This window comes from Sciurus vulgaris, assembly GCF_902686455.1.
Source record: "Sciurus vulgaris genome assembly, chromosome: 8".
NCBI lineage: Eukaryota > Metazoa > Chordata > Mammalia > Rodentia > Sciuridae > Sciurus > Sciurus vulgaris.
In genome coordinates, this window is record NC_136468.1 from 118,305,693 (window position 1) to 118,332,561 (window position 26,869).

General features: G+C 37.2%; 1 protein-coding gene across 1 annotated transcript in view; it reads left to right on the top strand.

Moving 5' to 3' along the window:
• Positions 1 to 3,297: 3,297 nt before the first annotated feature.
• Positions 3,298 to 26,869, top strand: part of LOC306667238 (solute carrier family 5 member 4-like) — a gene marked incomplete at both ends in the record, with an annotated part of 90,098 nt that continues 66,526 nt past the window's right edge. Inside the window, 5 exons of the mRNA XM_079149714.1 lie at positions 3,298 to 3,432; positions 4,128 to 4,199; positions 5,762 to 5,866; positions 7,658 to 7,717; positions 10,714 to 10,818. Coding sequence (XP_079005840.1) covers positions 3,298 to 3,432; positions 4,128 to 4,199; positions 5,762 to 5,866; positions 7,658 to 7,717; positions 10,714 to 10,818 — 477 coding nt within the window. The remainder of the gene's footprint in view (positions 3,433 to 4,127; positions 4,200 to 5,761; positions 5,867 to 7,657; positions 7,718 to 10,713; positions 10,819 to 26,869) is intronic.

Here is a 26,869-nt window from a genome sequence, read left to right on the forward strand (position 1 = left end):
AAAGCCATCTCCTTCAGTATTTTTCTAATTGTTGCAAGTAAAATTTCCAAACATTATCAGCTGACACTAGTGAAGTGGGCATGTCAAATCATGGAGATTGGCTTGCTTCCATGGTTCTGTTTCCTTAAAAGTGTGTATATTAAGGCTACATTATCATTACACAGGAGCTTGTTAAAAATATGGATTCCTGGGCTCTATCTTGGATAGACCAAGTCAGGTATGATAAGTATGAAACTGGGAATCTGCATTTTCAATAATCAAAAGCTTTTTAAAAGCTTTCTTTGTGACATCCCAACTCTGTGCTGGAAAGCGATGTTACCTAAGGCAAGCCATTCACTATTTTTCAGTCCCAATTTTCCAGAGCTGAAGGAATGGAGTGATAATCATTCTGATAGAGGTGGGTTGGTTGCTTAGATAAGGTGTACCCAGAGACAACACTCATTAAGTGTTATTTATTCTAATTACTGAACTTAGCTAAGTTTACTTCAAGAGTTTGTGAGGGATCCAGAAAAAACACCAACAAAAAAGCACACACTTTCACCTGCAGATAGTGGTTGCACTTTAAATAGTCTTAGTGCTTTTTCCCAGCCTCCTCACTTCACTTCATTCAGAGGTTCAGGCCATGACAAAGTAGAGAGGAGCATAAGTCCTTGAGTGAGCACCCTCCTCAGGACAATAAGGCCTTCTGTTTGTCTGGCTTAGAAACACTCTGCAACTTCTCTGTCCTTGAGGCCTGGAGACATCATCTTATTATAAAGACATTTGGTACTACTGGACTCTGAGAAGCAAGCAAGTTATATGATCTGTACATGGACAAAGCTAACTGCACTAACATAACCTAATGTAACTTGATATATCCCTGGAATAGATAATAAAACTGAACTGGCTTTCCCACAGGAGCCACTTCTTACTGTACCAGCCCCTGTGCTTGCCTCTTCAATTACTCTCCCCTTAACCTTTACAACTGGCCGTTTAACCTGTACACTCCATCCTTTTCAAAATCCAAACACTATAGACCTCTTCTCTAACCGCAACTCCCATCCCAAGTAGAGGATTCCAGAACCTCCCAGTGAATGGAGTCAAAAGCAGATATAGTGTCCTGGAAACAATGAGCAATATCTTCCTTTTATAAAATGGTCCAATATGAGATTTTTTGTACTAGGGATTGAACGCAGGGCTACTTAACCACAGAACCACATACCCAGCCCTTTCTAATATTTTATGTAGAGGACAGGGTCTCTCTAAGTTGCTTTGGTCCTTGCTAAGTTGCTGAGGCTAGCTTTGAGCTCATGATCTTCCTGCCTCAGGCTCCTGAGCCACTGGAATTAAAGTCCTGCACCAGCATGCCTGGTCCTCAGGCCTTTTTCCCCCCTCTCTTTTCTTCTTCTTTTTAATTTTTAAATTATTTATTTTTAATTTGTTCTTTTTAGATATACATGACTGTAGAGTGTATTTCAACATATTGTACATACATGGAGTATAACTTATTCTATAGGATCACATTCTTGTGATTGTACATGAAGTGGAGTTTCACCGGTCACGTATTCATATATGAACATAGGAAAGTTACGTTCAATTCATTCTACTGACTTCTCTATTCCCATCCCTCTCCCTTCCCTTCATTCTCTTTTGTCTAATCCAGTGAACTTCTATTCATCCCTCTTTCTCCCTTTTTATGTTTTAGCATCCACATATTAGAGAGAACATTCAGTTTATGGTTTCTTTGGCATTGGTTTATTGCACTTAGCATGATTTTCTCCATTTGCATCCATTTACCGGCAAATGCCATCATTTCATTCTTCTCTATGACGGAGTAAAATGCGATTGTGTATGTATACCACATTTTCTTGATCCATACATCTGTTCATTGCACTTTGAAGATTCCATAATTTGATTATTGTGAATTGTGGTGTTATAAACATTGAAATGGTTGTGTCATTATAGTATGCTAATTTTACTTCTTTTGGTTATTGAGAAGTGGGATAGTTGGCTCATATGGTGGTTCCATTCCTAGTTTTTTTGAGGTATCGCCATACTGCTTTCCAGAGTGGTCATACTATTTTGCAGTCCCACCAACAATGTTAAGAGTGAGACTTTCTACACACCTTTGCCAGAATTTATTATTTTTTGTGTTCTTTTGCCATTTTGACTGAAATGAGATATAGGAAAGATAAGCAGAATGGAAGAAGGAGAACAAGGGTGAGGGAGTAAGGAAGGGAAAGGGGAAGAAATTTAGAATGAATTTAACAAAATTGTGTTACATTTGCATATAAAAGTAGCAAAAGGAATTTTACCTTTATGTATATATAGAAGAAAGGAAGTTTAGTAGAATAGAGAAGGGAGAATAGAGGGAGGGATAAGGAGGGGGAAAGGGAGAAGAATGGGAATTGAAATCAAATTCCTTGCATGTGTGATTTTGTCAAAAGGAACTCAAATACCATGTATAATTTTAATGCTCTAATAAAAAAGGAAATACTAGGAAATTTTTTCAACATAAAATAGATAAGTGGTCAATATCTCTTAAGTCATTGAAGGAGTGTGTATAGATTAATCATATATTTGAAAGATAAATTAAACATGCAGTAAGAAAATACCAAAGGAATATGAATTGCCAATTTTTAGGAGACAATTCAATCACATTTATAAATGCACAAAAAGGCTCACCCTCACTAGTTGCCAGAGAACACAGGATAAACACAGTAATAGCTTTATCTAAGTTTTCAGAGTGATCAACTTTTCTTCATTTGCCTGGAATTCTTATAGTCTTGAGGGGAGCTGCCAGGGTCCTGATGTGTCAGGTAGAGGCCATCTATGTACCTGTTCCAGAGAAATATGTAGCTTTGGAACCCATGAAATGCATAAATAGTTTCACTCTCAAGGGATAAAACATTTTGGTCATAATCTGTTTTGTAAGGAATCATCACCTCTGTCCCTCCTAAACTTCTCTGGCCCTTTCCCCTTCCTACTTCTCTCCTCCTTGGTTCTTTGTAGCTATCCTTGGCCATCACTTGAACTACTAAAATTTCCTTAAATATCTTGTCTTTCCCCTCAATGAACACCCTACTCTCCACTTCCAAATCTTTCCCCATTTTTGACTCTTCACCCCTCTTTTACACAGTCTTCCTAGGCTAGCACTGATCACTACAGGACCACGGTCTCAGAGCCTGAGAGGTTTAAAGGTCCCCATGCCCAGGAACTGACTGATATCTTGCTCCACCTGCTAAGGCTGATAATTAACTTAGTGCTTACATAAAGAAAGGAGCCATCCTTGGGATAGGGACAGAACCACCTGTCGCCATGGCCAACACATTAAGCCCCACCACCACGGCTGAAACCCCAGAAGTGCCTGCATTGTCAGGGCGCATCCAAAATGCTGCGGATATTTCTGTCATTGTTGTCTACTTCATTGTGGTGATGGCTGTTGGGCTGTGGGTATGTGGGATTCCAATGGGCTTCAGGTTGGGCACCAGAGCTGGGGGAAAATGTCTCAGGGTGGGAGAGGTACGACATGAGAAACTGAGATAATATGGACAGTTTTCATAATGTTAATTTCTTTTATTTGAATCATTCTTCTTGCATGTGATGTGTGACATAAATAGTGCTTTTACTGAATAAATTATTCTCTCTTATCAACTCTATAGTTTGAACAGTCAGCACTTGTCATTTCAGGCTTATTCTGCTTAGTGTTTAGCATAATGAACAAAGATGTTATTTTTATTATATCGTAATCATTTGATGTTTTTCACTTTCTGATTTAGTGAGTTGGACACTTAATTCATATATGTTTATGCTTTCATTTTAGGAATGAGATTAAGGCTGCAAATTTTCTTTAAAAGTTGGAAGAATACCTCACATTGCTTTCATACATGAAATTAAACAGAGCAGCTAGAATGGAGTTGAGAAATATGCATTATTAAAGTCATAGCAGTTCTAACTTTTTATGAACCTATACTTTTGAAGTCCTCCAACATTTTTGTTTTTGTTTTAATACAGTTTCCAGCAAACTGTTTTTCTCTGCAGCAGTGCTGAAAACATCAGTGTCAGCTCCCTGACCAGAAGAGGGGTCTCCGGGGTCTTTTGTGCCTCTGCAATTTCTTTTACCTTCATATGTCTTCTTTTCTGTTCAGGCGATGCTGAAGACCAACCGAAGCACTGTTGGAGGCTTCTTCCTGGCTGGTCGAGATATGACCTGGTTTCCGGTAAGTGGGCCAGAGTTTTGTGGAGATGAATTTCCTATAGTTGTGTTTAAGATTGAATAAAGAAAACAGTGTAATATTGGTCATTTCTGATGTGGTTTGGCTGTTTTCTTAGACTTCTGGCCTCATGTGTGTGCCCTATAATTCTGGAGAAAGATAGAGTCACCATTTATGTGAATAGGTTTAGTCTGGAATTTAAGAGCCCCCAATTCAGTTTTATCTCAAGTGCTTTTCCCCTGATCTTCATAAATAATCTTCTGCCTTGCATTCTTACTCTCTCCACATATTCCTACATTGCTCCCAATCCTGAGCTAATGCTGTTCTTCTTGTCTGAATGAATCTCTCCTCTGTGCTCTCCTCTGTCAATGCTCAACTTGCTCCCAACTCAATCTTCTATTGCCCTGAATGCCTACTCCTTATGGTCTATGCACTTATCGATAGTGGATTTTGTTCTTTGTGATGGTGCAAATAGTGATTCGTCTTTGAGTCTTGACCAGTGGGTGTTCCTTCTGGGTTTTAATGTGGCCCCCCCAGTCAGATTTCCATTTCAGCAAAGACTGTATCTTTCCCTATGAACTTGGAGAGCATCAGAACTGATTATAAGTGAGTGCTCAATAAATTATTTTTCACAGATATGCTTACTCATGTAAATAGTATCAGAGGAAATGGAGATTGGGAAATAACCTGGCCAGGGTTAATGAAACAGACCAGTTATAAGCTGAATATCAATTGTTATTTGGGGTGTCCAATTAGACATTGCCTTCTTACTATCATTTTGTGAAACATTCAAAGCTCAATCAACTTCATAATCATAAGTCAGCTCAATCACTTCTCTGGTCCCAAATATCTGAATAGAAGAAGTGATTTTACAGAGCTCTGAAAACCTGGGAACACACATTCTATTTGGTCATGACTTCTGTTAATCTATGTTCACTCAGAGGATTTCTCTTCATCTGTCAATCTTAAAAAGAGCAGATAATTCCAAGGAAAGGGAGATGAATAAAAATAAGGATGTGTGTTGGAAGGATAGAGAGGAATTCTCTTCTAATCAACATTGGGTCCCTGTTGCTGATTCAAGGGGCAAGAAATGACAGAAAGTCTGAGCCAAGGGCATGCTCAACTCAGAGCTTTTAAATAGATGGATTAATGATCCCTTAAGGAATGAGTAAAAATCTCTTTTGAAAAAGGCCTGATTTTAAGTATTTTCTTATTTATGGGCTATGTAATCTATTTCATATAACTGCCATTGTAGCAAAAAACACCCATGGGAAATGTGTAAACCAATGGGCATGGTTGTGTTCTGATAAATTTTATAGGGGCGCTGAACCTTGAATTTCATATTCCACTTTTCACAATTTTTTATTTGTAACTATTTTAACCATTCAAAAATGAAAAAAAATTCTTCTCATTATGGGTCATACAAAAAAAAATGGTGCCCATGGAACATTGATTAATGTCCCTTTCTCTAGGGAATAGTGATAGAAACATGTAAATGGCTCTCGGATTTGAAGGAGTCTGAGTTCGATCTTTTCATCTGAACCCTGGTCTTTTCTCTTGCCTTCCAGATGGGTGCCTCTCTCTTCGCCAGTAACATTGGCAGTGACCACTTTGTGGGCCTGGCTGGGACAGCAGCAGCTTCGGGAATTGCTGTTGTAGCAGATGAATGGAATGTAAGTGACGTTGTTGGCTTTTTTCTTTAAATCACACCCATATCAAGATATTTTACTCAAACCTAAATCCCAGGTTTTTGGGGAGTCTGTAGAAATTGTATTCCTCTTTGGTTGAATAAAATTTAATTTTCCTCTCCCTAATCCAGCTTTTATTTAACTTTCTGTGCCTCTATAATCCCATTATGCCAAGGCAATTCCAGTCACATTATCACTCACCTCTGAGGTTTTGTCAAGCAGCTATTCCCACTGCACATGTCATTTCTATACGATTGGATCCCTTCTTTCGCTGGGCCACCACAATTTCCCTCTACTTCTATCTATCTTTTCTGGACACTTTGTGTGAAGCCCTGAGCTGGATGCAAGGAACAAGAAATTGTAAAAGCAATGATTCCTTTTGTAAAGCTTACATTCCAGTTGAAGAAACAGGCATGCACCACTAAGTGTAGAAAGTGTTGGGAGAGAAGAATTGACGGTGTATTGAGGGATCTCATTGGGGCGCATCCATTACGGGGAATGGGTAGCACTTGCACATGTCAGGGGAGCTTCCCAGCATGGATGCCAGAAAGATGAACACAAATTGTCCAAGTGGGGCCAGATGGAGGCAGTAATGGTTGGAGTGAGAGGCAAATGACTTGAGAGATAATAGGCAGAATCTCAAGACTTTGTGATTGAGTTGCTAAAGGTTCTGTTGTCACTGCACTGGTAAGAGCCATGTCCCCTTAGTCAGACCCTAAGTTCTCTAAGGACAAGGACAATGTCCTCTCTTCCAATCATGCCACTCTACATCTATCCCATGGCTGGGTGTGTGGTAAATGTGCCATAAATAGTTCCTGAGTAGCCTGAGTTTGTTTTTGTTGTTCTTGTTCTTTAATCCTTTCTTGTGTTTATATGTTCATGTGCATGTGCATTGGCCAGAGAAAGATGCTTGTGTTGCAAATTGTATCCTTTTGAGAGTTTAAAAGACCATCCCTTGATGACCTTAGAAAGTTGACCTTGAGTCATCACAAATGCCTTTGCTCTTCCCTTATTGAAATTCTGCCCCTAATATTACTTTAGTAATATCAAGGACTCCATTATGTACCGGACCTCCAGATATGCTTTGTGGACAGAGTTTTGTGTCGATAGTGCTTTGGACTCTGCCTCTGGAGTCCTATTCAGAATGACATATGGTCCAGCTGGGTGTCATTATCAGACTGCAGATAACTCAGCTGTTCCACTTTTAGTCTGTGACCTTAAGCATTACTAATCTCTATGATTCTCAATTTGCACCCAATAAGATAGGAATAACTGCTTATCACACTTGCCTTCCCTCTTTGTAAGAGTGGAATAAATTATGTATTAAAACCTCTTTGTATACATTGCATATGATGCTTTATTATATTGTTATTAGTATATTATGATATACACAAACATACACTCAAGATGTCAGGAGCACCAGGAATATTCTTCTATCTCTAAATTTCTTTCTTGTTGCTTTGTCATTCAGTAAATAATTCTGGCAAGAATAAGGATTTTTGACAAAAATTGAATAATCTTCTAGTAGTCAATCTAGACTCAGATCTCTTATTTTTTATTTTTTTTTTAAAACTATCCATCTTCACATCCTAAGTCCCAGAAAAGCGACTTCTGAGTCAAACAGACACAGGAAAGGAACCCACAGTTGTCTGAGGATCATAATTATTTGAATGGGACAGGTTCTAAGCAAACTTTTTTTTTTTTCAGATTCAGAGGTCATGAAACAATAAGTCCCACAAGCCAAGCCTCTTTAACTTTACACTTTGTTCCTTGCAGGCCATGTTTATGGTGTTGGTTCTAGGGTGGATCTTTGTCCCCATCTACATCAAGGGAGGGGTGAGTATCCTCAGATGTTCATGGTAAATCTCTCAGGTGTATCTCTAGACATTTTTTTATCCATTCATTGTTTCATTTAAATCACGATTTGGGTACTCAGTCTGCTGCTAAGAACATACAGGCAACAAAAACTATATTCCTTTCCTAGAAGGGCTCCCAGTGTAGACTGTGACTGCAACCAGGTAAGAAATCTTAGTGGCCCTGCACAATGACCATCATGGTAGAAGTCAGCCTGGTGCAGGAACCCTGAAGTTGGGGTCACCCATGTGCTTTAAGGAAAACTTCTCAGAAGTTTTCTGTAGAAAGAAAAATGAGATAATGGATAGTCAGAGAAAACAATACATGGAAGCTAAAAATTCCTAAGCCTGGAGTATTTGTAGGTGAGTGTAAAATAGAGAGTGTATGGGGGAGGGTGGTGGGAGATGGAGATCAGTTTATAGGTGAAGGTGAAGCTCCACTGTGAAAGGCTGATACATATTCTAGACTTAAAAACTACCCTGTGTCTTCCTAGAAATGGGCAATGTAGGTTTCAGGCATTCAAGGGTCATGATCAAATTCATGTTTTAGGAATTTCCATGCATACAACTAAGGACGACTGAATTGACAATAAAATTGAGAAGGGGTCCACAAAAGGAAATTGTTTACAACCTGCTTCAGAGGCTGTAGGAAGGAAGCAGAAAGGAAGAGGAACTGCACTGCAGGTAGGGGTGACAGGTGTGACTGCAGATAAGAGATAGTATATAAAGAAGCGTAAGAGGAATTCTGTGGAATGAAGCTGAATAACCTGAATGCATGAGGACACCATTCATGGAACAAGTATTTTCCAGAGGGAAGCCACATAATGAATAACAAAGAGAACAATGAGTTCTCTTTGGAAATGGTTGAGTTTTGTGCCTTTAGGTTTCTGTTTTGGTTCATTTTGTGTTGCTTTAACAAAATTCCTCAGGCTAAGTCTTTATAAAGAAAAGAGGTTTATTTAGCTAACAATTCTTAGGGTTCAAGAGCATGGTGATTGCATCCTTTGAAGATGTCAGAAAAGGAAATGGTTGCAAGCAGAAGGGGCTAGGCATGTGGGGTGGCCTTGCTTTGTAACAACTCACTCTCTTAAGAAGTAACCCAATCCATTCATGAGGATTAACCCACTGATCCATTCATGAGAGTGGAACTCCCATAACATATTTGCTAGCCACTAGTTTCCACCTCTTAAAGATTCGATCACTTTAACATATACCACCCTAGGGACAAAATTTCTAGCACATGAACCTTTGAGTGACAAATCATAACCACACCACAGCATTTGCTCCCTAGTCCTCAAAGTTCTTATCTGCCTTACAATGTGAAATACATTCATTCCATAGGAATAGCCCCAATGAAGCATCATTTCAAAAGTGCAAGTCCAACGTCCCATCTGAGACTTGAGGCAAACTCCTTTCAGTGTGTGCTTGAAAAATAAAATAGTTATTTTCTTCTGAGATACAATGGTGGGACTGAGATAAGTATTCAAATTCCAAAGGATAGAGATTGACCAAAGGAAAGAACTCACAGGTCTGATTGACATAGAAAACCAGCAGGTCAAAAATTAAATCCTTAACCTCAGGTCCTTGGATAGCTCTGCTGCTGTGACTTGGCTAGGTTCTGTTTTCTATGAGGTAACTCTTAGGGATTGGAGTCAAGTTCCTGCAGCATTTCTGGACCTATATTGCATTTTGCTGTTCTCTCTACAGTTCTAGGGTACTGGTTTTGGCTCCACCCAGGGCTCCATTAGTCATTAGACTGGTGGCTCCATCCTTGTGGCTGACCTCTTCCCAGCTTCCCAAGCTTTCCTTTGAAATCTTTCCCCATTACTCTATAGTTTTTTTTTTTTTTTGGTGCTGGGGATTGAACCCAGGGCCTTGTGCTTGCGAGGCAATCACTCTACCAACTGAGCTATCTCCCCAGCCCCTACTCTATAGTTCTTGTATTCTTCATGCCTGCAGAATTAGCACCAGATGATTGCCACCAAGGCCCTATGCTTGCTTCCTTTGTAGTGACAGCATGAGCTGTGCTTGGTCCTAATTAAGCCACTGATATGGCAGCGAAGCAATGTAGTGGGTTGTGTGGAGCAGATTACTGAGGTGGCCCTGGGCAGCAAACCCATGGAGATGACACCAGGTCCAGTCCCTAAAGCATTCTGTCCTCCTAAGCTTCTGGGCCTGTGATAGAAGGGGCAACTTTGAAGATTTTTGAAATACTCCTGAGCCCTTTTCCCCATTGCCAGATACACAGCACCTGGCTCTCTTTTATCCATGCTAATATCTTAAGCAAGCATTTGTTACACACATGCATACATTTTACACACTTTTTCTTCACTCTTTCCTTGGTCAGGGTTTCAGCCCTGCATCCCTTTTAATTACAAATTCTATTTTCAGGTGATACCACTGATGTGATAAAAGATTGTATATTTAATCTTGTACTTCAGTAATGAAAGCCACAGGTATTTCTCTAAGTAGGAATTTTATGGTAGTCTCTATAATTAAATAATCCCTATAAATAAATAAATACCCAAGTGAAAATTTGCAATTATTTCAATTATCAGTGCATTGTGTAATCTTAATTATTCATTACTTGCAAGTAATATTGTTTTTAATGGATTGCTTTATTGGTAAAATAAAAAGAATTTGCTGAGTGTCTACCAGGCATTTGGTGTTCTTGTAGGTACTTAATTAAATTCCCACTTTATAGATGAAGAGAAAATAGAGATTAACAAATATTGTCATTTGTCAAAGATCATAAGATCTGGTAGATGGTGGGGTTGGGAGGATCACCCAAGATGGTCTGCTACCAGTGTCTGTGTTCATTCTAGCTTTGCCTTCTTACCAAGGAACTGTGCCTTTCTCACCCTATATTTCCAAGGCACCATGTGCACTATTTAACTACCCATAGGAGCTTAATGAGCGTTGGCTAATCTGAATGCAATAGGTCTGAAGATGAATTCCTGTTGATGTCTGTCTCTGTAGGTGATGACCATGCCAGAATATCTCAGGAAGCGATTTGGAGGGAAGCGACTCCAGATCTACCTCTCCGCCTTGTCGCTCCTTATCTGTGTGGCTGTGAAAATCTCTGTGAGTTCATTGCCTCTGAGAATTTTAACCTCAATAATTTGTCTGATGGGGCCAGAGTACTGAGATCAGAGAGTGGGATGCATCAACTTTTGATATTGTTTTATGGGGTGGACCCAATTCCCTTAGATCTCTCCACAAGGAATTAATGAGGTAAAGGGGAGAATCAGAGACCCTGTCTCATAGAGAAGTAGAGTTTTGAATCATGAATGTCTCCAGAGCGTAAACACACCCTCTCAAGAAAAATATGAATAAAATTTATAGAGAAAATACAAATGTCCCATTCAACACTGCTATTTAGCAAAGAAGAGGGCATTTCTTGTCTCTTGCATTTTTTACTGCATGATTTGAAGCAAATATCACAAATGAAGTTAAATGGCAATCAAAGACACAAGTTCAATTTGGGTCTAAAGAGCAGCAACAGGTACTGAGGCAGAATGACAGCAGCATAGGGGACACACCTCCTGGAGAGGAGGGTTCCTGGTGATGGAGGAGGAGTAGAATGCTGCGTGTGGTGCAGGGAATTCATATGTGTGTGTGTGTGTGTGTGTGTGTGTGTGTGTGTACATGTGCTCACCCACATGTGTGTTTTACTGAGCAAGGTCTGTGGTCAGCTGGAAAGAAACCACAATAGGAGTCCATTCTTGCCTGCAAGATTATGTTTTAAGCAATATTAATAATGATTAATCTTAGATATGATTTGTGTATTTTATACTCTGATAACAGATTCTATACTGGTTAATTATTAAACGCATCACCATGAGGACTTAGGAGGAGGCAGTTTTCAGAGTTCACCGCTCTTTACATTGAAAAAAAGGTCACCTTGTTCATTTATTCTCACTCTCCAATAGCATAAGTTGAGAATAAGGTTTAGGAATATAGTCCTTTAATTCCTAAGTATTTCAGCTTGTGTTTACTAGAAACATTGATATTCTTTTAGAGAAATACAGTGGGAATTTTCAAATCGGGAACCTATTTTTGATAAAAACTATTACCTAATCTATTGATTTACTTAGGTATTGATAGTTGTTCCTATATTGTCCTCTTTAGCAAAATAAAATTCTATAACCGTAACATCATAATTCCTCTTTGTCGTGAGAAATATTTTATGATCAATGTGAATGTAATTAATATACTTGACGCACACACTTAAAATAATTCAAATAGTAAATTTTATGTTACATGCATTTTACCATGATAAAAATTTCATCACTATATAAGCTACTTACATATAATTTCAAAATCACCAATTTAAAGCCTTAATGGTAGTGTAAAATAGAAATAAAAATCAAGACATTCATAATAAGATAATTTGGGTTTAAAATCTAAACTGACATAACAATTGTATCTATTTGTGGGGTATATTGATATTTTGATGCATTTCTGTAATTGTAATGTCTAATCACTATAATTATCATAGGCATCATTTCAAACATGTATTATTTATTTGAGTTGCAAAAATTTGAAATCCTTTCTTTAAATACACAATAAATAACTGTTAAATATCATTACTGTGCTATAGAATACTAAACTTATTCCTCCTATCTCTATGCATTTTTTTATACTCAATCACCAATCTCTGTCTATCCTCCTACCACTCTACCCTTCGCAGCTTTTGGTAACCACTTTTCTACACTCTACTTCTATGATATCAACTTATTTAGCTTCCACATATTAGTAAGAACATGTGGTACTTGTCTTTCTGTTTCCAGTTGCTGTCCTTAACCCGATGTCCTCCCACTTCATCCAGGTTACTGCAAATGATAGAATGTCTTTTTATAGTTGAACAGCATTCCATTATGTATCTATACCACATCTTTTTTTAGATGGACGCCATACCTTTATTTTATTTATTTTGATGTGGTGTTGAGGATTGAACCCAGTGCCTTACACGTGCTAGCTAAGCACTCTACCACTAAGTCCACTGAGCTGCAACCTCAGCCCTGTACCACGTGTATTTTTATCCATTCATCCATTCTTGGACACCTAAGTTTACTCCATATCTTTGCTTTTGGAGATAGTGCTGTAGTAAACATGTGAGTGCAGATATCTCTTCAACCTACTGATTTCCTTTCATTTGGATATATTCACAGCAGTAGAATTTCTGGATGACATGATAGTTCTATTATTAATTTTTTGAGTAATCACCATACTGTCATCTATAATGACTGTACTACTTCACACTGAAATCAACACTGTGTAAGAGTTCCCCTTTCTTCTTAAACAACATATTTATTTATTTACCATTTTAATACTAGCCATTCTAATTTGGGTGAAATGGTATCTAATTGTGTTTTTGTTCTTAATTTCCCTAAAGATCATTGATATTTAGCATTTTTCATATACTCGTGAGATATTTGTCTCCTTTGGATAAATATTTATTCACATCATTTGTCCACTTTTTTTGGCCTGCAGTTTGAATTCTTTATTTTTTTATTAAAATATTTTTTATTTTTACAGACACATTTTGATTCATTGTACACAAATGAGGTACAACTTTTCATTTCTATGGTTGTACACAATGCAGATGCACACCACTCATGTAATCATACATGTACATAGGGTGATAATGTCTGTCTCCGTCCACTATCATTCCTTCCCCTATCCACTCCCACCCCATTTCCCTATACACAATCCAATGTGCCTCCATTCTTCTCTTGCGCTCCCCCCAACTCCTCCCTTTATGTATCATCATCCACTTAGCAGAGAAAACATTCAGCCTTTGTTTTTTTGGGCTTGGCCTATTTAACGTAGCACGATATTTTCCAACTTCATTCATTTACCAGCAAATGCCATAATTTTATTATTCTTTATGTCAGGGTAATATTCCATTGTGTATATATATCACAGTTTCTTTATCCATTCATCAGTTGAAGGACATCTAAGTTGGTTCCACAATCTAGCTATTGTGAATTGAGCAGCTGTGAACATTGATGTGGCTGCATCACTGTAGTCTGCTGATTTTAAGTTCTTTGGGTATAAACTGAGGAGTGGGATAGCTGGGTCAAATGGTGGGTCCATTCCATACTGCTTTCCAGAGTGGCTGTACCAATTTGCAACCCCACCAGCAATGTATGAGTGTGCCTTTTTCCCCACATCCATGCCAACACTTCTTATTGCTTGTGTTCTTGATAATAGCCATTCTAATTGGAGTTAGATGTAATCTTAGTGTGGTTTTAATTTGCATTTCTCTAATTACTAGGGATGATGAGCACTTTTTCATATATTTGTTGATCACTTGTGTATCATCTTCTGTGAAGTGTCTGCCCATTTCCTTAACCCATTTATTGGTTCTTTGTATTTTGGGTGTAAAGTTTTTTAAGTTCTTTATAAACTTCAGAGATGAGTGCTCTCTGTCTGAAGTGTGTGTGGAAAAGATTTTCTCCCACTCTGTAGGCTCTCTTTTCACATTATTGATTGTTTCCTGTGCTGAGAAAAAAATTTCTAGTTTGAATCTATCCCATTTATTGATTCTTGCTTTTATGTCTTGTGCTACGTCTTGTTAAGGAAATCTGGTCCTAAGCCAACATGACGGAGATTCAGGCCTACATTTTCTTCTATTTGGTGAAGGGTCTCAGGTCTAATTCCTAGATCCTTGATCCATTTTGAGTTGAGTTTTGTACAGGCTGAGAGTTATTGATTCTTGCTTTTATTTCTTGTGCTATGGGAGTCCTGTTAAGGAAGTCTGATCCTAAGCTGACGTGTTGAAGATTTGGACCTACTTTTTCTTCTATAAGATGAAGGATCTCTGGTCTGATTCCAAGGTCCTTGATCCATTTTGAGTTGAGTTTTGTGCAGGGTGAGAGATAGGGGTTTAGTTTCATTCTGCTGCATATGAATTTCCAGTTTTCCCAGCACCATTTGTTGAAGAGGCTATCTTTTCTCCAGTGTAAGTTTTTGGCACCCTTGTCTAATATGAGGTTACTGTACTTACATGGGTATGTCTCTGTGTCTTCTATCCTGTACCATTGAACTACCTGTCTATTTTGGTGCCAGTACCAAGCCATTTTTTTACTAGTGCCCTATAATAGAGTTTAAGGTCTGTTATAGTGATACCTCCCTCATCACTCTTCCTGCCCAGGATTGCTTTGGCTATTCTGGGTCTTTTGTTCTTCCAGATGGATTTTATGATTGCTTCTTCTTTTTCTATGAGAAATGTCATAGGGATTTTAATTGGAATTGCATTAAATCTGTATAGTGCCTTTGGAAGTATGGCCATTTTGATAATATTAATTATGCCTATCCAAGAATATGGGAGATCTTTCCATCTTCTAAGGTCTTCCTCAATTTCTTTCTTCAATGTTCTGTAGTTTTCATTGTAGAGATCTTTTACCTCTTTTGTTAGATTGATTCTCAAGTATTTTATTTTTTTTTTGAGGCTATTGCAAATGGAGTTGTTTTCCTCATTTACCTTTCAGATGTTTCATTGTTTGTGTATAAAAATGCTTTAGATTAATGTGTGTTGATTTTATAGCCTGCTATTTTGCTGAATTCATTGATGAGGTCTAGAAGTTTTCTGGAGAAGGTTTTTGGATCCTCTAAATATAGAATCATGTCATCCACAAATAGTGACAGCTTAAGTTCCTCTTTTCCTATTCGTATCCCTTTAATTTCTTTAGTCTGTCTAATTGCTCTGGCTAGAGTTTTGAGGACAATGTGGAATAGAAGTGGTGAAAGAGGACATCCTGGTCTTGATCCCATTTTTAAAGGAAATGATTTCAGTTTTTCTCCATTAAGAATGATGTTGGCCATGGGCTTAGCATAAATAGCCTTTACAATGTTCAGGTATGTTCCTACCATCCCTATTTTTTCTAGTGTTTTGAGCATGAAGGGGTGTTGTATTTTGTTGAATGCTTTTTCTGTGTCAATTGAAATAAACATATGATTCTTATCCTTAAGTCTATTGACATGATGGATTACGTTTATTGATTTACAGATGTTAAACCATCCTTGCATTCCAATTTAACTTGATTGTGGTGTATAATTTTCTTAATATGTTTTTGGATACAGTGTGCCAATATTTTGTTAAGGATCTTTGCATCTATATTAATCAAGAATATTGGTCTAAAATTTTCTTTCCTTGATGTGTCTTTGCCTGGTTTGGGTATGAGGGTGATATTAGCTTCATAGAATGAGTTTGGTAGGGTACCCTCGTTTTCTATTTCCTGGACTACTTTGAGAAGTATTGGAATGAGCTCTTCTTTGAAGGTCTTGTAGAACTCGGCTGAGAATCTGTCTGGTCCTGGGCTTCTCTTGGATGGTAGGCTTTTGATGGCTTCTTCTATTTCATTGCTTGATATTGATCTGTTTAAATTGTGTATGTCCTCCTGGTTCAGTTTGGGAGGAGCATATTTCTCTAGAAATTTGTCGATGTCTTTGGTATTTTCTATTTTGTTGGAATATAGATTTTCAAAATAGCTTCTCATTATGTTATGTATTTCAGTGGTGTCTGTCATGATATTTCTGTTTTCATCACAAATTTTTGTAATTTGAGTTTTCTCTCTCCTTTCTCTTTGTTAGTGTGGCTAAGGGTTTGTCTATTTTGTTTACTTTTTCAAAGAACCAATTTTTTGTTTTGTCAGTTTTTTGAGGTTTCTTTTGTTTCAATTTCATTGATTTCAGCTCTGATTTTTATTATTTCCTGTCTTTTACTACTTTTGCTGTTGTTCTGTTCTTCTTTTTCTAGGGCTTTGAGCTGTAATATTAGGTCATTTAGTCGTTGACTTTTCATTCTTTTCTTGAATGTGCTCCATGCAATGAATTTTCCTCTTAATACCGCTTTCATAGTGTCCCAGAGATTTTGATATGTTGTATTATCATTCTCATTGACCTCTAAGAATTTTTTTATCTCCTCCCTGATGTTTTCTGTTATCTGTGCTTCATTCAGTAGCATATTATTTATTCTTCAGGTGTTGGAGTAATTTCTTTTTTGTCATTGATTTTTAATTTCATTCCATTATGATGTGATAGAATGCAAGGCAGTATCTCTATTTTTTTGCATTTCCTAAGGGCTACTTTTTAGCGTAACACATGGTCTATTTTCGAGAAGGTTCCATGTGCTGCTGAGAAGAAAGTGTGTTCACTTGTTGATGAAACGAACATTCTATATATGGCTGTTAATTCTAGGTTATTGATTGTGTTATTGAATTCTATGGTTTCTTTGTTTAGTTTTTGTTTGGAAGATCTATCCAGTGGTGACAGCAGTGTGTTAAAGTCACCCAAAATTATTGTGTCATGGTCTATTTGATTCCTGGAGTTGAGAAAGATTTGTTTGATGTACATGGATGCACTGTTGTTTGGGGCATAAATATTTACTATCATTATGTCTTCCTGATTTATGGTTCCCTTAAGCAGTATGAAATGTCCTTCTTTATCTCTTCTGACTAACTTTGGCTTGAAGCCCACTTTATCTGATATAAGGATGGAAACCCCCACATTTTTACTGAGTCCGTGTGCATGGTAGGTTTTTTTCCTATCCTTTCACCTTTAGTCTGTGGATGTCTTTTTCTATGAGATGAGTCTCTTGAAGACAACATATTGTTGGGTCTTTCTTTTTAATCCATTCTGCCAGTCTATGTCTTTTGATGGATGAGTTTAGGCCATTAACGTTCAGGGTTATTATTGAGATATGATTTGTATTCCTAGTCATTTGGGCTTATTTTGGTTTTTATCTTGGCTTGGTTTCTCCTTTGAATGGATTTTTCTTAAGGTAGTTCCTCCCTTTGCTGACCTACATTGTTGTTTTTCATTTCCTCCTCATGGAACATTTTGTTGAGGATATTCTGTAGTGCAGGTTTTCTATTTGTAAATTCTTTTAACTTTTGTTCATCATGGAAGGATTTTATTTCATCTTCAAATCTGAAGGTTAGTTTTGCTGGGTATAGGATTCTTGGTTGGTAACTATGTCTTTCAGAGCTTGAAATATGTTGTTCCACGTCTTTCTAGCTTTTAGAGTCTGGGCTGAGAAATCTGCTGCTATCTGTATTGGTTTCCCCCTATATGTAATCTGATGGTTTGCTCCCCTGGCCTTCAAAATCCTATCTTTATTTTGTATGTTAGCATTTTCATTAAAATGTGCCTTGGTGTGGATCTGTTGTGATTTTGTGCATTTGGTGTTCTGTATGCCTCTTGTATTTGATTTTCCATTTCATTCTTCAGGCTTGGGAAATTTTCTGCTATTATTTCATTGAATAGGTAGTTGATTCCTTTGGTTTGTATCTCTGTGCCTTCCTCAATCCCAATAATTCTTAAATTTGGTCTTTTCATGATGTCCCATAGTTCTTGGAGATTCTGTTCATGATTTCTTACCATATTCTCTGTTTGGGCAGATTTATTTTCAAGATTAAATATTTTGTCTTCAATGTCTGAGGTTCTGTCTTCCAAGTGGTCTAGTCTTTTGGTGATGCTGTCCATTGAGTATTTAATTTGGTTTATTGTTTCTTTCATTCTAAGTATTTCTATTTGTTTGGTTTTTTTTTTTTTTGCGAATGTCTATATCTTTGTTGAAATGATCTTTTGCTTCCTGCAGTTGCTCTTTCAACTGCTTATTGGTATGATCATTCATTGCCAGCATGTGCTTTTTTAACTCATCCTTTGCTTCATGAATCATCTTAATCACGTATAATTTGAAGTCCTTTTCTGACATTTCTTCTACCATATTGTCACAGTATTCTATTAATATAGAATCTAGGTTTGTTTGGTTCATTTTCTTCCCTTGTTTTTTCATGTTGTTCATGTATCTTCCCCTCTAGCAGTGCAGATCTGGGGTATTGCATTTTTCCCCCTATAGGCTTATAGTGACCCTATAAGTTTCCAAAATCTTTTCTTTAAGGGGGACATCAATATTAGCAGTGCCTAGTTCAGGCAGTATGCAACCCTAGACCAAATAGCCCCTATGAGGACATTAACAATATTGTCATAATAAACAGAATGAGTTCAATTATTATCTTTAGTATAATAAATAGATTTACCATAAGGTCTGCAGTTTATAATAGAGGACAACGAGGATGTGGAGGGGTGTAGGATATAGCTGTTAATGGGATAAGAAAAGAATATATAGAAGTTCTAGATAATAGAACGAGTGAGAGTGTAATCAAAAGAAGTTGGTCATTAGCATGCAAAAAGGAGAAAGAGATTCTGAGGGAACAGGTAAGCAAAAGGAAAAGAGAGTGAGAAAAGTAAAAAAATAAAAACTTAAAAATTTTCAATAAGGAGACAAAAGAAAATCTACACTACAACAGTCATATAGTACTCAAATCTCTCAGTCTTCAGTAGCCTGATATATGAGAAGTACCTTACAATGAGCTTATAGTCTCCAGCAGGCATCTCAGGATGGAATTTGCCTCACCTAAAGATGGAAGATACAGCTTCTAGGATTATCCAAGATGGCCACTGTGACTTCCAAATGTTGGCAATTGGGGAACTGCATTTTGGGGTGTGGGTGTGGTTGACTGGAGGTCCTGGAGGCAGGGTGTGGTTGGTCTGGTTGTGGAATCCTGGAGGCTGGATGCAATGCCAGTGGGGTGTCCTGGTGATAGGTGTAGTCAGTCAGTCTGGGGGTCCTGGTGGTGGGGAGCAGTCAGTCTATGTGAGGGCCCCAGAGGCAGGGAGTGATCGGTTGGGCTGAGGGATCCTGGAGGTGGGGTTCAGTAAGTTCGATCAGGGATCTTATGGGGTCTGGCTGTTGTTTCAAAATGGTGGCAGCCATGTGTAACCAAACCTGCAGGTACTGTGACAGTGAACTTCCAGGCAACAGCAGGCAGCTAGTGCTCCACTGGAGGTCTGTGGTCAGTTTGCTGACTGCTGTTGGACAATCTGAACTTCCGGTGGTGGGTGATGGATAGGTGAAAGGTAGGTGATGGACAGGCAAGAGGCAGGCAAATGATGGATGAAAGGTGCCTGACAGTGAGAAATATGCACTCAAATAGGTGTTGATATGCTGGCAGACTGCAGGTGATCACAGTAGACAAATGGGGAAAACAGCAGGGGATTGATAAGCAGCAAAAACTGCCTCACGAAGAAACAGAGATCCTCTGTGTGAAACACGAGTTACGGAGCAACAAGGAATGCAGGTTCCCTCTAGTCTGCCATCTTGGATCCCTTTGATTTGTCCACTTTTGTCCACGCTTATGTGTGTTTTTGGCTCTTGAGTTGTTTGAATATCGTATATATTCTGGATATTAGCCCTTGTTGAATAAGTAGTTTGCAAATATTTTTTCCTTTTCTGCAGGTTGTGTCCTCACACCATTTATTTTTTCCTTGATATAATCCCATTTGTCTAATTTGCTTGTTGTTTCTGGTGCTTTTAGATCTTATAGAAAGTCTTTGCCCATACCAATGCTCTGAACTATTTCTGCTAATTTTTTTATTATAGTAGTTGCAAAAATTTCAAGTCATATTTAAGACTGATCCCTTTTGAGTTGATTTTTATTATGGTGAGACATAGGGGACTAGCTTCTTGTGTGTGTGTATATCCAGTTTTCTCTGCAACATTTATTGAAGAGACTGTCCTTTACCCAATGTGTACTATTGGTTCCTTTTTCAATAATCAGTTTACTGTAAACATGTGGAGTCATTTCTAGGTTTTCTATTCCATTCCATTGATCTATGTGTCTGCTTTTATGACAGCACAAGGCTGTTTGAGTTACTATAACTGTGTAGTATATTTGAAGTCAGATATTGTGATGTCTCCAACTTTGTTCTTTTTGCTTAGGGTTAATTTGGTTTCCCAGAGCCTTTGTAGTACTCATGAAATTTAAGATTACTTTTTCTATTTGTGTGAAAAATGTCTTTGCTATATTGATATGGAATGAACTGAATCTGTAGATCACTTTGGGATGTATGGACATTTTATCAATATTAATTCTTTGAGTTTGTGAATATGTGATATATTACCATTTTTATGTATGCTCTTTAATTTTCCTCATTGATGTTTCATGATTGTCATTGGAGAGATCTTTCACTTTCTTTGATTAAATTTATTCCTAGATATGTTTTATAGATGTTGAAATGATATTGCTTTCTTGATTTCTTTTTCAGTTAGTTTGTAATTTTTATGAGATGTATATTTTAATCTTTGTATTACAAATCAAAAGTCCAGTTACAGCAAAGTTATATGATTTACACAATTCACAGATACCAAGTGATGAAGTCAGTATTCGAATGCAGGTGTAGAAGAGTCCTTCTTTTTTAGCGTTTCACACTGTTTCCCCCATCTTCTGGTCATCTGATTTATAAGCCAGCTCTCCTTTCCAGTGTTCAAAGATTTACTGAACACAAATTGCAAATGAGTGGTCCTCTTTAATCTTCAAGGTAGAGACTGAAAAGCCCACTCCTGCTATTGGCCAACGCTGTTGAAGGCAGGAAAGAAGTGGAAGTGTAGGTTGACAGAGAAAATCCATCTATGCAAACTCCATTTTTGTGCTCTATAGAAGCATCGCTGAGGAGCAAAGAATTTTGGGAACAACTCAAAGATGGCACCTGTGAATTGTGAAAGGGAGAGAACTCAGGGGGATGTGCAGTGTGCATTGAATGCCTGGCAAATGTAACCTCACAAGTGAGAAATGGAGTTTGCATTAGTAATTTGTTATTGATGCATATAAATGCTGCTGATTTTTAAAAAGATATTTTTATTAGTTGTTGATGAAACTTTATTTAATTTATTTATTTATATGTGGTGCTGAGGATCAAATCCAGTGCCTCACAAATGCTAGGCAAGCGCTGTACCATTGAGCCACAACCCTAGTCCAATGCTGCTGACTTTTTAATGTTTATTTTGTATACAGCAATCCAAATGAATGCTGTTTTCAGTGGTTTTTTTTGGTGTAGTCTGTTGGGTTTTCTATAAAGGAGATTATGTTATATGCAAATAGCTTCATTTCACTTTCCTCTTTCCAATTTGGATTACCTTTATTTCCTTCTCTTGTACAATTGTGTTGACTAAAAAGTCCAACGAAAAAGAGTAGAAAAAGTGGATATCTTTTTCTTATTCCAGATCTTGCAGGAAAAGCTTTCAACTTTTGTCCTAAGTTGATGTTAACTTGTGGGTTGTTTTTGCTTGTGTTGAGGCCTGTTCCTTCTATACCTCATTTATTGAGAGATTTTATCATTAGGGATGATTAACCTAATTGAAGGGCTTTCCTTTCTTTTTCCTTTCCAACTTTGTTGCTATTTATTTCTTTTCCTTGTCTTTTTTTTTTTTCCTAAGACTTCTAGAACAATTTTTTTGGAGATACCACCAAGGATTGAACCCAGGGTCTTTTATCCTCTGAACCACATCCCCACCCCACTTTTTTTTCTTTTTTTATTGTAAACAAATGGGATACATGTTGTTTCTCTGTTTGTACATGGCATAAAGGCATACCATTTGTGTAATCATAAATTTACATAGAGAAATGTTGTTTGAGTCATTCTGCTATTTTTTCCCTTCCCCCCACCCCTCCCACCCTCTTTTTCCTCTATATAGTCCTTTCTTCCTCCATTCTTGCCCCCCTCCCTAACCCTAACTCTAATCCTAACACTAACCCCTCTCTCCCCCCATTATTTGTCCTCATCCACTTATTAGTGATATCATTTGACCTTTGGTTTTTTGAGATTGGCTTATCTCACTTAGCATGATATTCTCCAATTTCATCCATTTGCCTACAAATGCCATAATTTTATCTTTCTTTATGGCTGAGTAATATTCCATTGTATATATATACCACAGTTTCTTTATCCATTCATCAACTGAAGGGCATCTAGGTTGGTTCCACAATCTGGCTATTGTGAATTGAGCAGCTATGAACATGGATGTGGCTGTATCTCTGTAGTATGCTGATTTTAAGTCCTTTGGGTATAGGCCAAGGAGTGGGATAGCTGGGTCAAATGGTGGTTCCATTCCAAGTTTTCTAAGGAATCTCCACACTGCTTTCCAGAGTGGCTGCACTAATTTGGAGCCCCACCAGCAATGTATGAGTGTACCTTTCTCCCCACATCCTCGCCAACACCTGTTGTTGTTTATGTTCTTGATAATCGCCATTCTAATTGGGGTGAGATGGAATCTTAGGGTGGTTTTGATTTGCATTTCTCTTATTACTAGAGATGTTGAACATTTTTCCATATGTTTGTTGATTGCTTGTAGATCTTCTTCTGTGAAGTATCTATTCATTTCCTTAGCCCATTTGTCGATTGGATTATTTGCATTCTTGGTGTAGAGTTTTTTGAGTTCTTTATAGATTCTGGAGATTAGTACTCTATCTGAAGTATGATTGGCAAAGATTTTCTCCCAGTCTGTAGGCTCTTTCTTTGCATTGCTGATAGTTTCCTTTGCTGAGAGAAAGCTTTTTAGTTTGAATCTATCCCAGTTATTGATTCTTGCTTTTATTTCTTGTGCTATGGGAGTCCTGTTGAAGAATCTGGTCCTAAACCGACATGTTGAAGATCTGGACCTACTTTTTCTCTAAAATTTGCAGGGTCTCTGGTCTGATTCCAAGGTCCTTAATCCATTTTGAGTTTAGTTTCATGCATGGTGAGAGATATGGGTTTAGTTTCATTGTGTTGCATATGGATTTCCAGTTCTCCCAGCACCATTTGTTGAAGAGGCTATCTTTTCTCCATTGCATATGTTTGGCCCCTTTGTCTAGTATAAGAAAATTGTATTTATTTGGGTTTGTGTCCGTGTCCTCTATTCTGTACCATTGATCTATCTTTCTATTTTGGTACCAATACCATGCTGTTTTTGTTACTCTTGCTTTGTAGTAGAGTTGAAGATCTGGTATTGCGATACCACCTGCTTCACTCTTCCTGCTAAGGATTGCTTTAGCTATTCTGGGTTTCTTATTCTTCCAGATGAATTTCATAATTGCTTGCTCTATTTCTGTAAGGTACATCATTGAGATTTTAATTGGAATTGCATTGAATCCGTATAGCACTTTAGGTAGTATGGCCATTTTGACAATATTAATTCTTCCTATCCATGAACATGGGAGATCTTTCCATCTTCTAAGGTTTTCTTTAATTTCTTTCTTTAGTGTTCTGCAGTTCTCATTGTAGAGGTCTTTCACCTCTTTTGTGAGATTGATTCCCAAGTATTTTATTTTTTTCGAGGCTATTGTGAATGGGATAGTTTTCCTAATTTCTCTTTCTGAATATCCATCACTTATGTATAAAAATGAATTAGATTTATGTGCATTGATCTTATATCCCACTACTTTACTGAATTTGCTTATGAGTTCTAAAAGTTTTCTGGTGGAATTTCCTGGTTCCTCTAAGTATATAATCATATCATCAGCAAACAGGGATAGTTTGAGTTCTTCTTTTCCTATTCGTATCCCTTTAATTTCTTTGGTCTGTCTAATTGCTCTGGCTAGAGTCTCAAGGACAATATTGAATAGAAGTGGTGAAAGAGGGCATCCCTGCCTTGTTCCAGTTTTTAGGGGGAATGCTTTCAGTTTTTCACCATTTAGAATGATATTAGCCATGGGCTTAGCATAAATGGCCTTCACAATGTTAAGGAATGTTCCCACTATCCCTATTTTCTCTAGTGTTTTGAGCACGAAGGGGTGCTGTATTTTATCAAATGCTTTTTCTGCATCTATTGAAATAATCATGTGATTCTTGACTTTAAGTCTATTGATATGGTGAATGACATTTATTGATTTCCTGATGTTGAACCAACCTTGCATCCCTGGGATGAAACCCACTTGATCATGGTGCACTATCTTTTAAATATGTTTTTGTATGCGATTTGCTAAAATTTCGTTGAGAATTTTTGCGTCAATATTCATTAAGGATATTGGTCTGAAATTTTCTTTCCTCGATGTGTCTGTGTCTGGTTTAGGTATCAGTGTGATATTGGCTTCATAGAATGAGTTTGGGAGGGTTCCCTCCTCTTCTATTTTATGGAATACTTTGAGAAGTATTGGAATGAGCTCTTCTTTAAAGGTTTTGTAGAACTCGGCTGAGAACCCATTTGGTCCCGAACTTTTCTTTGTTGGTAGGCTTTTGATGACTTCTTCTATTTCATTACTTGAAATTGGTCTATTTAAATTGTGTATGTCCTCCTCATTCAGTTTAGGCAATTCATAAGTCTCTAGAAACCCTTTGATGTCTTCAAAATTTTCTATTTTGTTGGAGTATAGATTTTCAAAATAGCTTCCAATTATGTTTTGTATTTCAATCCTGTCTGTTGTGCTATTTCCTTGTTCATTCCAAATTTCAGTGATTTGGGTTTTCTCTCGTCTTCTCTTTGTTAGTGTGGCTAAAGGTTTATCAATTTTGTTTATTTTCTCAAAGAACCAACTATTTATTTTGTCAATTTTTTTTATTGTTTCTTTTGTTTCAATTTCGTTGATTTCAGCTCTGAGTTTAACTATTTCCTGTCTTCTACTACTTTTGGTGCTGGTCTGTTCTTCTCTTTCTAGGGCTTTGAGCTGTAGTGTTAAGTCGTTTATTTGTTGAATTTTACTTCTTTTATTAAATGCACTCCATGAAATAAATTTCCCTCTAAGTACTGCTTTCATAGTGTCCCAGAGAATTTGATATGATGTTTCTTTGTTCTCATTTACCTCTGAGCATTTTTAAATTTCCTTCCTAATATCCGCTGTCATCCATTCATCATATAATAGCATATTGTTTAATCTCCAGGTGTTGGAATAGTTTTTGTTTTTTACTCTTTCATTTATTTCTATCTTCAATCCATTATGATCCGATAGAATACAAAGTAGTGTCTCTATCTTCTTGTGTTTGCTAACATTAGCTTTGTGGCATAATATATGGTCTATTTTAGAGAAGGATCCATGTGCTGCTGAGAAGAAAGTGTATTTGCTCTTAGCTGGATGGTATATTCTATAAATGTCTGTTAAGTATAAATTATTGATTGTGTTATTGAGATCTATGGTTTCTTTGTTCAATGTTTGTGTGGAAGATCTGTCCAGCGGTGAGAGAGGCTTGTTAAAATCACCTAGTATTATTGTGTTATGGTCTATTCAGTTTCTGAAATTGAGAAGGATTTGTTTGACATACATGGATGACCCACTGTTTGGGGCATAGATGTTTATGATTGTTATGTCTTGCTGATTTATGCTTCCCTTAAGCAGTATGAAATGTCCTTCTTTATCCCTTCTGACTAAATTTGGCTTGAAGTCCACATTATCTGAAATGAGGATGGATACTCCAGCTTTTTTGCTGAGTCCATGTGCATGGTATGTTTTTCCCCATCCTTTCACCTTTAGTCTATGGGTATCTTTTTCTATGAGGTGAGTCTCTTGCAGGCAACATATTGTTGGATCTTTCTTTTTAATCCAATCTGCCAGTCTATGTCTTTTGATTAATGAATTCAGGCCATTAACATTCAGGGTTATTATTGAGATATGATTTAGTTTCCCGGTCAGTTGGTTCATCTTTTAAATTTTATTTATTTATTTATTTATTTATTTGACACGACTTGGTTCCTCCTTTATTTGACAATTCCTTTAGGATAATTCCTCTCTTTGCTGATTTGCTTCTTTGTTTTTCATCTCTTCCTTTTGGAATATTTTGCTGAGAATGTTCTGTAATGCTGGCTTTCTTTTTGTAAATTCTTTTAGCTTTTGTTTATTATGGAAGGATTTTATTTCATTGTCAAATTTGAAGGTAAGTTTTGCTGGGTATAAGATTCTTGGTTGTCATCCATTTTCTTTCAGGGCTTGAAAAATGTTGTTCCAGGCCCTTCTAGCTTTTAGGGTCTGGATTGAAAAGTCTGCTGATATCCGTATTGGTTTCCCCCTGAATGTAATTTGATTCCTTTCTTTCATAGCCTTTGAAATTCTGTCTTTATTTTGTATGTTAGGCATTTTCATTATAATGTGCCTTGGTGTGGGTATGTTATAATTTTGTGTATTTGGAGTCCTATAAGCCTCTTGTACTTGATTTTCCATTTCATTCTTCATATTTGGGAAATTTTCTGATATTATTTCATTGAGTAGATTGTTCATTCCTTTGGTTTGTTTGTCTAAGCCTTCCTCAATCCCAATAATTCTTAAATTTGGCCTTTTCATGATATCCCATAGTTCCTGGAGATTCTATTCATGATTTC